Source organism: Carcharhinus amblyrhynchos, unplaced genomic scaffold (assembly GCF_965287045.1).
Source record: "Carcharhinus amblyrhynchos unplaced genomic scaffold, sCarAmb.v2.hapA chromosome_203, whole genome shotgun sequence".
Classification (NCBI taxonomy): Eukaryota; Metazoa; Chordata; class Chondrichthyes; order Carcharhiniformes; family Carcharhinidae; genus Carcharhinus; species Carcharhinus amblyrhynchos.
The window spans coordinates 130022-147078 of NW_027649943.1; the positions used below are offsets into that span (position 1 = coordinate 130022).

Below are 17057 nucleotides of genomic sequence, written 5' to 3' on the forward strand. Positions count from 1 at the left end.
TCAGGCAGCATCCTGGTGAATCTCTTCAGCACCCCTTCCAGTGCAATCACTATAATATGGCAACCAGAACTGTGCAGAGGTGGCTTCACCAAAGTTCTATGCAACTCCAACATGAACAAAGAACAAAGAAAATTACAGCACAGGAACAGGCCCTTTGGCCCCCCAAGCCTGCACCAACCGTGCTGCCCAACTTAACAAAAACCCTCTATGCTTCCGGAGACCACACCCCTCCATTCCCATCCCATTCATGTAGTTGTCATGATGCCCCTTCAAAGTCGCTACCATATCTGCTTCCACTACCTCCCTGGCAACGAGTTCCAGGCACCCAACACTCTGTGTAAAAAATCTGCTTCGTACATTTCTTTTAAAACTTGCCCCTCACACCTTAAACCTATGCCTCCTAGTAATTGACTCCACTACCCTGGAAAAAGCTTCTGACTATCCACTCTGTCCATGCCTCTCATAATCTTGTAGATTTCTATCAGAACTCCCCTCAATCTCTGTCGCTCCAGTGAGAACGAACCAAGTTTCTCCAACCTCTCCTCACAGCTAATGCCCTCCATACCAGGCAACATGCTTGTAAATCTTTTCTGCATCCTCTTCAAAGCCTCCACATCCTTCCGGCAGTGTGGCGACCAGAATTGAACACTATATTCCAAGTGCGGCCTAACTAAGGTTCTATAAAGCTGCAACATGACTTGTCAATTTTTAAACTCAATACCCCGGCCGATGAAGGCACGCATGCTGTATGCGTTCTTGACTACCTTCTCCACCTGCATTGCTATTTTCAGTGACCTGTGTACCTGTACACCCAGGTCCCTTTGCCTATCAATACTCCTAAGGGTTCTGCCATTTACTGTATATCTCCTATCTGTATTAGGCCTTCCAAAATGTATTACCTCACATTTGTCCGGATTAAACTCCACCTGCCATCTCTCCGCCCAAGTCTCCAACGGATCTATATCCTGCTGTATCCTCTGATGATCCTCATCGCTATCTGCAAATCCACCAACCTTTGTGTCGTCTGCAAACTTACTAATCAATCCAGTTACATTTTCCTCCAAATCATTTATATATATTACAAACAGCAAAGGTCCCAGTAATGATCCCTGAGGAAAGCCACTTGTCACAGCCCTCCATTCAGAAATGCACCCTTCCACTGCTACCCTCTGTCTTCTTTGACTGAGCCAGTTTTATATCCAGCTTTTCAGCTCATCTCTGATCCCCTGTGGCTTCATCTTCTGCACCAGTCTGCCATGAGGGACCTTGTCAAAAGTCTTACTGAAGTCCACGTAAACAACACCCACTGCCCTATCCTCATCAATCATCTTCGTCACTTTCTCGAAAAACTCGATCAAGTTCCTGAGACACGACCTCCCCTTCACAAAACCATGTTGCCCCTCACTAATACATCCATCTATTTCCAAGTGGGAATAAATCCTGTCTCAAAGAATCCTCTCCAATAATTTCCCTACCGCTCATGTAAGGCTCACTGGCCTGTAATTACCTGGATTAATCTTGCTACCCTTCTTAAACAAAGGAACAACATTGGCTATTCTCCAATCCTCTGGGACCTCCCCTGTAGCCAGTGAGAATACAAAGATTTCTTTCAAGGCCCCAGCAGTTTCCTCTCTTGCCTCTCTCAGTATTCTGGGGTATATCCCATCAGGCCCAAGAGACTTGTCTATCTTGATGTTTCTCAACAGCCCCACTACCTCCTCCTTTTTGATCTCAACATGACTCAAAACTATCTACACATCTTTTCCCAGACTCATCATCCACCAAGTCCTTTTCTTTCATGAATACTGACACAAAGTACTCATTTAATACCTCGCCCATTTCCTCCAGCTCCACACACAAATTTCTTCTCTTGTCCTTCAGTGGGCCAACCCTCTCCATGGCTACTCTCTTGCTCTTTATATATGTGTAAAAAGCCTTGGGATTTTCCTTCATCCTGCTGGCCAAAGTTTTTACATGACCCCTTTTAGCTCTTCTTACTCCTTGCTTAAGTTTCTTTCTACTTTGATTGTATTCCACACATTGACTTGCGCTTTTTTAAATCTATGCCTTGATTGATAAAGGCAAGTGTCCCAAGTAGACAAGGTTGTAAAAAAGGCATATGGAATGCTCTGCTTCATTGACAGAGGTATAAAAGTCAGGGTATAATATTGGAATGAGATAAAACACTGGTGAGGCCACAACTGGAATACTGTCTGCAACTATGGTCACCACAATACAGGAAGGATGTAATTGCTCTGGAGAAAGTGCAGAGGAGTTTACAAGAATGTTGCTACGGCTAGAAAAGTGCAGCTATGAGGATGGATTAGATAGGTTGGAGTTATTTTCCTTAGGACAAAGAAGGTTGAAGGGGACTTGATTGAGATGTACAAAATTATGAGGGGAAAAGATAGAGTGGACAGGATAAAATTGTTTCCATTGGTGGCAAATTCTAGAATCAGGCAACATAGATACAAGATACAGCAGAAATAAGATTTTTTTTTACACAAAGGATGGTGGGTGTCTAGAATTCACTGGCGAGTTTTCTGGTGGAGACAGAGACCTAAACACTTTGAGAAAGTACCTGGATTGGCATCTTAAGTGCTGTAAGCTTCAAGGCAACGGGCTGGGTGCAGGGAGGTGGAATTAGAAAGGGCACGTGTGTGTGCTTGGGCTGGCATGGGCAAGCTGGGCCAAATGGCCTCCTGCTGCAGTGTAACTTTATGGATCTAAATGCCCTTTTCACCATTTGATGAACATGCCCTTCCGCCTCAGAGAACTGAGAACAAACAGTCAAAGTCCCTTTGTTCCATAGTTTCCTAGTGTCATGCAGTACACTGAATACTTTCTTGTCATTGTGGCATTAGTGTTATAGCCACTAATGCTTTTTTTAAAAATCATGTTCTCTTCTGCTTTAAGCAGGCCTTTTGGTTTCATTGTTGTCTGTTAGAAGTCCTTTTACCGCGGCTTCAATGGTTTAAATGGGGTTTTGTTTATCTTTAATCTGGGTCTTATGAATTGACTTGAAATTTACGACTGGGTGGCAAGTCAAGTTTTCCTTTCTTCATACTGAATTGCAGGTCACTCTCAGTTTGGCTGCTGACTGATGTTTTAGTAAGAATTTATTTGGACATCAGACAGAAAAGCAGTGTTTCTCTCTCTCTCCCTGGAATTATAAATTCTGCTGGCTATCTGAAAACAAGGCTTCTCGCCTTCCTGGAGTAAAACTTCTGCTGTTGGTGGTTTGCTATTTAATACCTAAAGTGCTCTCTCTCCTCCCTGGTGTTTTGGGAAGCTGTTCTGACTTCAAGCTTATCTGTGTGTACATCAAGAGAACTGCAGCATCCAATCAAGGGAGCGAGTTCCAGCATCACGAGCATTCTTACTTGCTGTGTTAAAATTGTGGCAAGAGTTTTGTTTATGGGAAAATTTGTTTGATTGGAACATTGCATATATTTGTCAATGGTTATACAATATCATGGTTGTTTTTTTCTTGTTTGCAATTGGTAAAAATTATTGCTATATAAACTATGCTTGATAAAAGCTCAGTTGAATCATACCTGAAACATCTCATACTTACCCTAGCCAAATTCAAATTGCAAAATTTATCATCCATGCCGATTTCATAAACACCTCAGAATTTCTGACCTGAATTATAACATCGTACTACTCTTTCCCAAGTCTACCACCTCATACTTTTCACAGTTAAATTCATTTAAATCCCTCCGAAACAGCTTTGTCCTTCCTGTAATGTGGTGACCAGAACCAGACACAAAATTCCAGCTCTGGTCGAACCAGCATTTTATACTATTCTAGTATGACATCCCTACTTTTGTTTTGTTTTGTTTTATTCATTTGTGGGATGTTTGTGTTCCTGGCTGGGTCAGCACCTATCGCCCACCCACAATCATCCTTGAACTGAATGGTTTGCTCAGCCATTTCAGATTGTCATGAAAACAGAGGCAGTTTTAAATGATGTATATCTGCGAAGTTAAAAATGAGAATTAAGGTTGAGGTGTGTTTAATTTAGTATTCCATGTTTTGTATGGAAGAGTAAATTTATAGCTAGATTCATGTTAGACAAAAGGTGATTGTACATCATAAAGTCACAGAGGTTTATAGCATGAAAACAGGCCCAACATGCCACCCAGTTTTTACCACTAAACTAGTCCCAATTGCCCACATTTGGCCAATATCCCTATACACCCAACTTATCCATGTTACTGTTTAAATGCTTTTGAAAATACAAAATTGTATCTGCCTCTATTACTACCTCTGGCAGCTTGCTCCAGACACTCACCACTCTGTGAAAAAAAATGCCCCTTTGGACCTCTTTGTATCTCTCCCCTCTTATATTAAACCTATGCCCTCTAGTTTTAGACTGCCCTACCTTTGGGAAAAGATGACGACTAGTGGATCTATGCCCCTCATTATTTTATATGCCTCTTATCAGATCACCCCAAAGTCCCCAACGCTGCGGGAAAAGAGCCCCAGTCTATCCAGCCTTTCCTTATAACTCGACCCATCAAGTCCCTGTAGCGTTCTAGTAAATCTTTTCTGCATTCTTGCTAGTTTAATATCATCTTTTCTATAGTAAGGGAACCTTGGGTAATGAGAGATATTGTTAGCCTAGTCAATAAGAAAAAGGAAGCATTTATCAAATGGCTGAGCAAACCGTTCAGTTCGAGGATGATTGTGAGTGGGCGATAGGTGCTGACCCAGCCAGGAACACAAACATCCCACAAATGAATAAAACAAAACAAAAGCAGGGATATCATGTGGAAACACATGAAGCAAATGTGGAATACAAGGAATGTAGAGAGAAACTTAAGCAAGGATTCAGGAGAGCTGAAAGGGGTCATGAAAAGTCATTGGCCAACAGGATTAAGGAAAATCCCAAGGCTTTTTATACATATATAAAGAGCCAGAGGGTAGCCAGGAAATGGGTAGGTCCACTCAAGGACAAGGGTGGGAATCTATGCATGGAGCTGGAGAAAATAAGTGCGGTATTAAATTTTGAGTCAATATTCACCAAAGAGGACTTGGTGGATGATGAGTCTGGGGAAGGGTGTGTAAATAGTTTGGGTCATGTTAAGATCAAAAAGGTGGTGATATTGGGGGTCTTGAGAAATATTTAAGGTAGACAAGTCCCCAGGGCCTGATGGGATATACCCCAAAATACTGAGACACGTAAGGGAGGAAATTACTGGGGCCTTGAGAGAAATCCTCGTATCCTCACTGGCTACATGGGAGATCTCAGATGACTGGAGAATAACCAATGTTGTTCCTTTGTTTCAGAAGGGTAGCAAGGATAATCCAGGTAACTACAGGCTGCTGAGCCTTATGTCAGTGGTAGGGAAATTATTGGAGGGGACTCAAGACAGGATTTACTCCCACTTGGAAATAAGTCGACGTATTGGCGAGAGGCAACATGGTTTTGTGAAGGGGAGGTCATGTCTCACTAACTAGATCATGTTTTCCGAGGAAGTGATGAAAATGATTGATGAGGGTAGGGCATTGGCTGTTGTCTACATGGACTTTAGTAAAGCCTTTGACAAGGCCCCTCATGGCAGACTGGCACAGATGGTGAAGTTGCATAGGATCAAAGGTGAGCTAGCAAGATGGATATAGAACTGGCTCGATCATAGAAGACAGAGAGTAGTAGTGGAAAGATACGTTTCTGAATGGAGGGCTGTGAGAAGTGATGTTCCTCAAGGATCAGTGCTGGGACCTTTGCTATTTGCAATGTGTGTCTTTGCAGTATTCAAGCAAGTCTACTTGTGACATTTGTAAATAAAACTTTAGAGATAGTATTAGATTCAAGGAAGAAGCATACAATTGACAAGGAAAAAAAATCTGAGGATTGAGAGCAGTTTAGAATTCAGCAAAGAAGGACAAAAGGGTTGATTACGATGGGTAAAATAGAGTACAAGAGTAAGCTTCCATGGAGCATAAAAACTGACTGTAACAGTTTTAACAGATATGTGAAGAGAAAAAAGATAGGTGACGTTCTTAACCTTTAAGTCAGAATGGGGAACAAAGTGGCTGAACAACTATATACATATTTTTCAGAAACAGAAAATGCTGGAAAAACTCAGCATATTTGACAGCATCTGTGGAGAAAGAACACAGCCAATGTTGAATAAGGGTGACCCTTCATCAGAGTCGAAGACAAAGAAAAATTTATTACTTCATATTCTTACTTTTCCACTTTTGAATCTTGTCTTCCCAGTCCCCCCTCAAAGTTTATTTGGACTTTCAGATGTTAGTATATCTTTAAGGGGTTCTTTTTAAATCATATCTGCAGCTCACAGCCTTAGGTGATGTCGTTGGTGGGAGGAGAAATAAAAATAGTGTGCTGTTCAGGTGACGGGGTTTCATTTTCAGTTTGTGAGGTAGAGTGCTAAAAGCATCGTGTCCCTCTCCCTGTTTGTCTTTTTTTTGGAAATACTGTTGGATAGCTGAAAACAAGACCTTACTTTCCTGACAAGTGGAAGTCTGCTGTTTTTTGGGGGCTGGATCAGAGTCTCTCTGGTGCTTTGGAAAGCTGCCTTGTCTTCAAAATGCTCTGAGTCACAGGAGTCTCATAAGGAAAAGACTTGGTCCCAAAATCAACTGAGCTTTAGTTTGTGCTGTGTTAAATCTGTGAAAAGGGAATTTAGTTTATGGGTTTTGGTTTTAATTGGAACACATTAGAGATATTCATTAAGAGTTATATATTATTGTGGTTCTTGCTAATTTTCCTACTATACATGTTAAGTATATTCTTAAATAAACTTTGTTTGATAAAAGCTCCCAACTGGGTCATTTGAGTCACATCTGAAGTGAAACATCTCATGCTTATCCTAGCTAAATTCAAAATGCAAAACTTATGATTCAGGCGGGCTTCATAAAACACTTTTGGAGTTTCTCACCCGAACCATGACAGTAGCCTTGACAAAGCCCCACATAAGAGATGAGCTTGTAAAATTAAAAGCACGAAAGATTGGGGGGCATTGAGATAGACAGAAAAATGGTTGGCAGACAGGAAACAAAGAGTAGGAATAAAAGGGTCTTTTTCCAAATAACAGGCAGTGACTAGTGGGGTACTGTAGGGATCAGTGCTTGGACTCCAGCTATTCACAATATATATCAATGTTTTGGATGAGGGAACTAAGTGTAATATCTTCAAATCAGAAGATAACACAAAACTGGCATGGGAGGGTGAGTTGTAAGGAGGATTCAGAGATGTTTCACTGTAATTTGGACAAGTGGAGTGAGTGGGCAAACTCATGGCAGTATTATCTGGATCAATGTGAGGTTATCCACTTTGGTAGCAAAAAGCAGGGAGGCAGATTATTACTTGAAAGGCTATAGATTGAAAGAATGGGATGTGCAATAAGATCTGGTTATCCTTGTACACCAGTTGCTGAGAGCAAGCATGAAGGTACAGCAGGTGGTAAAGAAAGCCAATGGTATGCTGGCCTTCATAGCGAGAGGATTTGAGTACAAGGGCAGGAATGTCACGCTGCAATTATACAAAAGGTCTTACTGAGAGCACACCTGGAATACCATGTGCAGTTTTGGTCTCCTTATCTACAGAAGGATGTTCTTGCTATGGAAGTGCAGGAAAGGTTTACCAGATTGATTCCTGGGCTAGCAGGACTGACATATGAAGAGGGATTGAGTCAGTTAGGACTTTATTCACTGGAGTTTAGAAGAATAAGGGGCATCTCATAGAAACCTATAAAATTCTAACAGGACTAGACAGGTTAGATGCAGCAAGCATGTTCCTTATGGCAGGGGAATCCAGATCAGGGGGTCACATCTAAGAATATTAATAAACCATTTAGGACTGAAATGTGGAGAAATTTCTACACCCAGACAGTGGTGAGCCTATGAACTCATTACCAGGGAAAACAGATGAAGCTGAAACAATGAATGTTTTCAAGGAGTTAGACACAGCTCGTGGGGCTAAAAGGATCAAAGGATATGGGGCAAAAGCAGGAACTGGTTCCCGAGCTGGAGGATCTGCCATGATCACAATGAATAGCGGAGCAGGTTCAAAAGGCCGAATGACTTATGCTTACTCCGATTTTCTATGTTTCTACTGCAAAATTTAGAAACAGCACATCCATACCGCAGAGAGTGGCTTTTTCAGATATTCCTCTTCCTTCTTGATCTGAATCTCAGATACAGAAATGTATTTATGCTATAGAATAAATAAATGATAAGTTGAAACATAAATACAGAAATATGTTCAAATGCAATACTTAGAACGCCAGTACTGGGGAATAGAACACCATTCATTTCAAGCAGTGAGCAAACATTAAATAGAGTAAAGCATTACTCCAATATTAATGCTTAATTGTTACAATCTCAGAAACGCCTTCTGTACGCATGCAATATTTCTCATATCAGCCATCTCATGACTTCCAATTAAACATCAGATAGATCCTCTAATATCGATGTTGTTGGCTAGATCAGCATGTATTTCCCATCCTTAATTGTTCTTGAAAAGTTATAGGTGAGATTTAGTCTTAAGAACATAAGAACATAAGAAATAGGAGCAGGAGTAGGCCATCTAGCCCTTCGAGCCTGCCCCGCCATTCAATAAGATCATGGCTGATCTGTCGTGGCTCAGTTCCACTTTCCCGCCCTCTCCCCATAACCCTTAATCCCCTCTCTTATCAAAAACCCATCAACCCGCGTCTTAAAAATATTTAGCGAGGCAGCCTCCACCACTTCAACGGGCAGAGAATTCCAGAGATTCACCACCCTTTGAGTGAAGAAGTTCCTCCTCAACTCCGTTCTAAACCGCGCCCCCCCCCCGCCTTTATCTTGAGGCTGTGCCCCTTAGTCCTACTGTCTTTTTTGAGCGGGAAGAGTCTCTCCACCTCTATCCTATCCATCCCATTCATCATCTTATACATCTCAATGAGATCTCCCCTCATTCTTCTAAACTCTAACGAGTACAAGCCTAGTTTATTCAGCCTCTCCTCATAGCTCAACCCCCTCAACTCTGGTATCAGACTAGTAAACCTCCTCTGCACACCCTCCAAGGCCAAAATATCTTTGCGCAGGTGCGGCGCCCAAAACTGCACACAGTACTCCAGCTGCAGCCTCACCAATGCCCTATACAGCTGCAGCAAGACCTCCGTACTTTTATATTCAATCCCCCTTGCTATGAAGGCCAGCATCCCATTCGCCTTCCTGACCACCTGCTGCACCTGCAAGCTGGGTTTTTGCGACTCGTGCACAAGGACCCCGAGGTCCCTCAGCACCGTCGCCTGCTGCAGTTTTTCGCCACGTAAATAATAGTCCTTCCTACCATTATTCCTACCAAAGTGGACCACCTCACACTTGCCAACATTAAATTCCATTTGCCATTTCCTGGCCCATTCGCCCAGCCTATCTAGATCCTTCTGCAGACTCTCCACACCCTCCGCACAATTTGCCGTTCCCCCAATCTTGGTGTCATCAGCAAATTTCGACACCCTACACTCGGTTCCCTCCTCCAGATCATCTATATAAATGGTAAAAAGCTGAGGCCCCAGCACCGACCCCTGGGGCACTCCACTAGTCACCATCCGCCAATCTGAATAGCACCCGTTGACCCCAACTCTCTGCCTCCTATTTGACAACCAATCCTCTATCCACGCTAACACCCTACCCCCAACTCCATGTCCCTCGACCTTCTGCAATAACCACTTGTGAGGTACTTTGTCAAATGCCTTCTGAAAATCCAGAAAGACCACATCCACCGGCTCTCCTCTGTCCACCGCCCTAGACACATCCTCATAGAACTCCAGTAAATTTGTCAGACACGACTTCCCTTTAATGAAACCGTGCTGCGTCTGCTCTATCAAGCAGTTCCCTTCAAGGTGCCTCGCAATTTTCTCCTTAATGACGGATTCTAACATTTTACCTACCACAGACGTTAAACTAACCGGCCTATAATTCCCCGCCTTTTGCCTGGCACCCTTCTTAAACAACGGCATAACATTAGCCGTTTTCCAATCCTCCGGCACTTCCCCGGAATCCAGCGACGTCTGGAAAATAACCACCAAGGCATCCACTATCACCTCCGCCATTTCTTTCAGTAGTCTTGAACTACTACAGTCCATGTTGTGGAAGTGCTTCCACTTTACTGTTTAGTAGGGGGTTTTCCTCAAATAATGATGGAGTATCATGGACATACATGCAAGTTTGGTGTCCAAGGTGTGCAACGTGGAAGGGATCTTGAAGATTTGTTACCTTGCACTTGTTTGCCTGGTTCTTCTTGGCAGCGAAGGTCACAAGTTTAGAAAATGCTATTTAAAACGTTGATACATATTGTAGACATGGTTCGGCAGCAGTACAGGGAGTGCATGGAGTGTCAGTCGAGCAGGCTGCTCTATCTGGATTTTGTAGTTACACCTGCCCATGCAAGTGCAGACTATTTCATCACTCTTCTGATTTATGCTTTGTAGGGATTTTGTAGGTCTACCCATTGTAGAATAGATGACCTCTGACCAGCTTAAAGAACGCTTGCAGCGATGTTCGGAGTCTGATATCATTTGTCTCCCAACAATCACAACCATCCTCTGGGCAAAACCATCAATTTGTCTTGGGCTCCTTGATGTCACACTTGGTCAAATGCTGCCTTGATGTCAAGTACGGTTGTTCTCAACTTCAATTTAATTCAAGGCTACAGTTAGATCCAAGTTGGAACTTATCCAATGCCAAGTGATCCAAGTGAAACCCAATCTGAACAGCAGCAAACAGCATCTTGGTCAATCAGTGCCACTTGGTGGCATCACTGATGACGCTTTCATTTCGCTGGTGATGGGGTAGGCTGTATGATTCACAATCTTCCAATCTGCATGTCTGAAGTTGGTGGTGAATCATACAGCCTTGTTTAACTTAATAAGCTACTGATCGCCCAGAAAATGGCAGAGGTGATAGTGGATGCCTTAGCGATTATTTACCAAACTTCGCTGGATTCTGGGGAAGTGCCGGAAGATTGGAAAACGGCTAATGTTACGCCGCTGTTTTAAAAACGGTAGCAGGCAAAAGGCAGGGAATTATAGGCCGGTTAGTTTAACGTCTGTTGTTGGAAAAATGCTTGAATCCGTCATCAAAGGAGAAATAGCAAGGCACCTAGAGAAGAATTGTTTGATAGAGCAGACGCAGCACGGATTCGTTAAGGGGAAGTCGTGTTTGACAAATTTATTCGAATTCTATGAGGATGTGACTAGTGCGGTAGACAGAGGGGAACCGGTGGATGTAGTTTTTCTAGATTTTCAAAAGGTGTTTGATAAGGTGCCGCACAAAAGGTCGCTTCAGAAAGTTAGGGGGCATGGAGTTGGGGGTAAGGTGTTAGTGTGGGTAGAGGATTGGTTGTCTAATAGGAGGCAGAGAGTTGGTATCAATGGGTGCTATTCTGATTGGCGGTTGGTAACTAGTGGAGTGCCACAGGGATCAACGCTGGGGCCTCAGCTATTTACCATTTATATACGTGATCTGGAGGAGGGGGCTGAGAGTAGGGTGACAAAATTTGCTGATGACATGAAGATGAGTGGAAAAGCAAATTGTGCGGAGGGTGTGGAAAGTCTGCAGAGGGATCTGGACAGGCTGAGCAAGTGGGCGAGGACCTGGCAGATGGAGTATAAAGTTAGCAAGTGTGCGGTTATCCACTTTGGCAGGAATAATAGTAGGAGAGATTACTATTTAAAGGGCGAAAAGCTGCAGCATGCTACGGTGCAGAGGGACCTGGGGGTTCTTGTGCATGAGTCGCAAAAACCCAGTCTGCAGGTGCAGCAGGTGATCAAGGCGGCAAATGGGATGCTGGCCTTTATGGCAAGGGGGATAGAATATAAAAGCAGGGAGGTCTTGCTGCAACTATACAGGGCACTGGTGAGGCCGCAGATGGAGTACTGTGTGCAGTTTTGGTCGCCGCACTTGCAGAAGGATATTTTGGCCTTGGAGGGAGTGCAGAGGAGGTTCACTAGGCTGATACCGGAGATGAGGGGGTTGGACTATGAAGAGAGACTAAATAGACTGGGTCTGTACTCAGAGTTTAGAAGGATGAGGGGGGATCTTATAGAGACGTATAAGATAATGAAGGGGATGGATAGGGTAGAGGTAGAGAGATTCTTCCCGCTCAGAAAGGACAACAGGACTAGAGGGCACAGCCTCAAGATAAGGATGGGGCAGTTTAGAACAGAGTTGAGGAGGAACTTCTTCACTGGCTCGAAGGGCCAGATGGCCTACTCCTGCTCCTATTTCTTATGTTCTTATAAGAGAGGGGATTAAGGGTTATGGGGAGAGGGCGGGAAAGTGGAACTGAGCCACGACAGATCAGCCATGATCTTATTGAATGGCGGGGCAGGCTCGAAGGGCCAGATGGCCTACTCCTGCTCCTATTTCTTATGTTCTTATGTTCACTCAAAGGGTGGTGAATCTCTGGAATTCTCTGCCTGTTGAAGTGGTGGAGGCTACCTCGCTAAATATATTTAAGACACGGGTAGATAGGTTTTTGGTAGGCAACGGAATTAAGGGTTATGGAAAGAAAGCAGGAAAGTGGAACTGAGGCACTTCAGATCAGCCATGATCTTATTGAATGGCGGGGCAGCCTCAAAGGGCTAGATGGCCTACTCCTGCTCCTACTTCTTATGTTCTTATGTTCAGAGGGCAATGCAACATTTGTCCTGGATCTTTCCCATTTAGCACAGTAGTTATTCCACACAATACTAGAGAGGGTGTTCTCAGTGTTAAGATGGGACATCATTTCCACAAGGATTATTTCATGGTCACTCCTATCAATACATTCATGGACAGATGCATCTGCCACAGGTAGTCAGGTACCAAAAATGTAAAGATTATCCCTTGAGTTCTGGCAGTTATCTTCGTTTGTCCTCAGCCAGCAATGATGCTATCAAGCCACTCCTGGTAGCATTCACTGATGTCCCCGCCAACAGCACATTGTGCTCTTGCTACTCTCTATATTTCAAAGTGTTGTTCAAAATGAATTCCTACTGATTCATCAGCTGTGGAAGAGCAGTAAGTGATAATCAGCAAGAGCTTTACTTTCTCACAAATATTTTTTGTTAATTGAATTTGAATATTGCTGCAAGGTCAGCATTTAGTGCCCATTCCTAATTTCTACAAATAAAGTAGTGAATTGCCTTTGTTGTGAAGCTGAATTTGTAAACATATTAAAGAATTGTAAAACAATGGCAGAGGGAATGAAAACAGTGTGTGGTCTCTTTCAAAGCTGTTTATATGAGTTCTGTGCTAAAGTGCAGAGTACACACACACTCCAGGTTACAACATTTACAACATCCCTCCAGGACTAGAGGGCACAGCCTCAAGATAAGGGGGGGGGGGGGGGGGGGGAGGGGGGGGGGAGGGGGCAGTTTAGAACAGAGTTGAGGAGGAACTTCTTCACTCAAAGGGTGGTGAATCTCTGGAATTCTCTGCCCGTTGAAGTGGTGAAGGCTACCTCGCTAAATATATTTAAGACGCGGGTAGATAGGTTTTTGGTAGACAAGGGGATTAAGGGTTATGGGGAGAAAGCGGGATGTTCTTATTGAATGGTGGGGCAGGCTCGAAGGGCTAGATGGCCTACTCCTGCTCCTATTTCTTATGTCCTTATGTCCTTATTTGTTTCAAAAGGACCAAGCATCAGTGTTGCCTTGGTAACAGGCTTTTGCATTCTACCAGCCTATCAGTTTAAAAAGGACAATAATCTCTTAACAGCCTAACAAATTTGAATTTGATAGTGTTGACTGCATCAACCAATCCTGGTGTAAGGAAATTGCAAAGTCAAAAGCAACAGACTTTTCTGGAAAAACATCTCCAGAGGCCAGGGCAGCCAGTCAAAAGGCAATATTCATCTCTAGAGCAATTTTGCCAGTTTAAATAGTTCTTAAGTCAATTATCCAGCTATCTAAGAGAGGGATACTGAGTCAGAAAGCCCTTCAGACAGCAGACAGCTACAGAAGAATGCCAAAAGTTTCCAAATTCCATCAAGTCTGGTTGTATAATTTCTTTGAGACTGACTCAAATTCTGTTATTACTGTTTTGGTAATGAATGTTACCTGTATTAGTTGAATAGCATTTCAGTTGAACCTCAATTAATATGTTACTTGTTTAGTTAAAGCAAAACAAACAGAAATCTGTTCAATCTCTGCTACTTACAGACCAGATCCAAGATTGTTCCATCCTCTGTCATTGAACTACAGTATGCAGACGATGCCTGTGTTTGTGCACACTTGAAAGCCCAGTTCCAAGCCATCGTCAACACCTTAACTGAGGCAACAGAAACCACGGGCCTGCGCTAAACACTCCTGACTTTTAGATAGAGGACAAGATTTGAGGAGTCAGGATGCGAGATACAGATTAGTGGTCTGATACAACTGAGTGTAATACTATGCTACTTAAAAGTGCAGTTAATTAAAAGTGCAGTTAATTTTTTTTTACATTCTTTTGTGGAGTGATGGACTTTGCTGGCTAAGCCAGCATTTTTTGTTGCACATGCTTAATTGCGCTTGAAAAGGGCAACTACTTTGGTGGGGAACAAGAATCACATATTGGCCAGACTCAGTAAGGAGGGCAGTTTTCATTCACAAAAAAGTTAAAAACCAGTTGAGTTGAACATCAATCAGAATAGGCACTTAGACGAGTTACTGGAGTGCTAGTGCTTATGGTAGTTTTTCCTGATGCATAAAGAATATGGAAAAATATGGAGAGAAAATAGTAAAACATCTAAAGACTTTTACTTACTATGGTTTTTGTATCAAAATGGAGAACAATTATAAAAAACATGCCCTGGGTGGTCTAAAGTTGCATTTGCCCGCCTACCTGTTTCAGGGTTTTGATACTTTCGTGGATGGGCCGTGGTAATCCAACGACAGTATCAGTGTCACTGAAAAGAGAAAAGAAGGTTTAAAGATGCAGCTGTCTTTGCAATTGCACCTGTAACATTCCAATCAAGTCCCCGGCAATTCTTCTGAATCTACTGCGATGAGACATTTTTTAAAAAAATATTTTTGGGGATTATGTTGGAACAAAGAAACCAGAAGTAAGCCATTCAGCCCACCGAGACAGCTGACTGGTCTTCAATGCCTTTACACTCGCTATCCCCACAACCCTTTACATTGTTGTTAATTAGAAATCTATCAATCTCTGCTTTAGACATACAAGATGACTAAACTGCCACATTCTCCTGGGGTACAGAATTCCAAAGATTTGCAATGCTCTGCGTAAAGAAATTTCTTCTCATCTCAGTCCTAAGTGGCATCCCCTTATTTGAAACCTTCTGTGGGGGACTTTATCAAAAGTCTTCTGAAAATCAAAATATACTATACCCATCGAAACTCCTTTATCAATTTTGTTAACGACATCTTCAAAAAAATGCAAGTTTGTCAAACGTGATTGCCTATTCGTACGTCCATGCTGACTGTGCTCAATCAGATCATGATTGTTTGTTTATTTATCACATCCTTTATAACAGATTCCAGCATTTTGGCTACCACTGATTTAAGGCTAACAGGACTGTAGTTGTCTGTTTCCTCTCTCCTTTCCTTTTTAAATAGTGGGATGAGATTTGCTGCCTTCCAATCTTCAGGAATTATTCCTGAATCTATGGTTTTGGGAGAAGATCATCAATGCATCTATTATCTCTGTGGCAACTCTTTCAACATTCTGGGATGCATTATATCAGGACGTGGGGACTTAGCAACTTTCAGTCCCGTTGATTTCTCCACTACTACCTTCTTAGTTATACTAATTTCCTTCCCCTCCACATTCGCCCTAGTCTCTTAGATTTCAACATCAGACGATTTCCTGCATCTTCTTTAATGAAAACAGACACAAAGTAATAATTTCGCTTCTCTGCCATTGTAGAAGGGAATTTCAAATCAATTAGTGAGATTCAAGTAGGGAAAATCCTAAGACAGTCTTTAAGTATATCAGTAGGAAAAGGATAAGCAGGGAAAGAGTAGAGCCCATTAGGGACAAAGAGAGAAATGTGTGGGTGGAGGCAGAGGACATTGGTAGGATGTTAAATGAATATTTCACATCTGTCTTCACCCATAGGAATGAGGAGGCAGTTATGGAACTCGGGGAGACTATGAGGTGCTAGAGAAATTAACAGAGGGAGTGGCAAGATATTGGAGGTATGGGTGGGCTTCAAAGTGGACAAATTTCCAGGTCCGGATGAATTGTCTCCCAGGTTATTGTGAGAAGCAAGGGAGGAAATTGCAGGGGCTCTGACCCAAATTTTTAATTCCTTCCTGGCCACCGGGGAGGTGGCAGAGGACTGGAGAACAGCTAACGTGGTCCCACTATTTAAGAAAGGTTGTGGAGACAAGCCAGGGAACTACAGGCTAGTGAGTCTCATGTCTGAGGTTGGGAAGTTACTGGAAAAGATTCTGAAAGAGAGAATCTATCTCCATTTGGAGAGGCAAGGCTTGGTTTGGAATAGTCAGCATGGTTTTGAGAGGGAGGTCATGCCTAACAAATTTAATTGAATTTTTTGAGCATGTAACCAAGTGTCTGGATGCAGTCAATATAATTTCCATGGATTTCAGCAAAGCCTTGGACAAAGTCCCACATGGGAGACTTATTAAGAAGGCTAATGCACATGGGATACCGGGTGATCTGACAAGGTGGATTCATAATTGGCTTAGCGGTCGGAGACAGAGGCTTGTGACATATAAAAGCAGGGAGGTCTTGCTGCAACTGTACAGGGCATTGGTGAGGCTGCAGCTGGAGTACTGTGTGCAGTTTTGGTCGCCACACTTGCAGAAGGATATTTTGGCCTTGGAGGGAGTGCAGAGGAGGTTCACTAGGCTGATACCGGAGATGAGGGGGTTGGACTTTGAAGAGAGCTAAATAGACTGGGTCTGTACTCGTTGGAGTTTAGAAGGATGAGGGGAGATCTCATAGAGACGTATAAGATAATGAAAGGGATGGATAGGGTAGAGGTAGAGAGATTCTTCCCGCTCAGAAAGGACAGCAGGACTACAGGGCACAGCCTCAAGATAAGGAGCGGAGTGGGGTGGTGGGGGGCGGGGGGGGGGGGGTGCACAGTT

General features: G+C 43.0%; 1 protein-coding gene across 2 annotated transcripts in view; it reads right to left on the minus strand.

The window, feature by feature from the left end:
* Positions 1-17057, minus strand: part of LOC145338870 (striatin-interacting protein 1 homolog) — a 173254-nt gene that overhangs the window by 76967 nt on the left and 79230 nt on the right. For both annotated transcript variants that reach the window (XR_013885918.1, XM_080183267.1), the window contains exons 12-13: positions 14824-14887; positions 8117-8188 (exon numbers count right to left, since the gene is read on the minus strand). Coding sequence is in view for 1 of the 2 variants with exons in the window: in XM_080183267.1 (XP_080039393.1) it covers positions 8117-8188; positions 14824-14887 (136 nt within the window). In the remaining variant the exon portion in view is untranslated. The remainder of the gene's footprint in view (positions 1-8116; positions 8189-14823; positions 14888-17057) is intronic.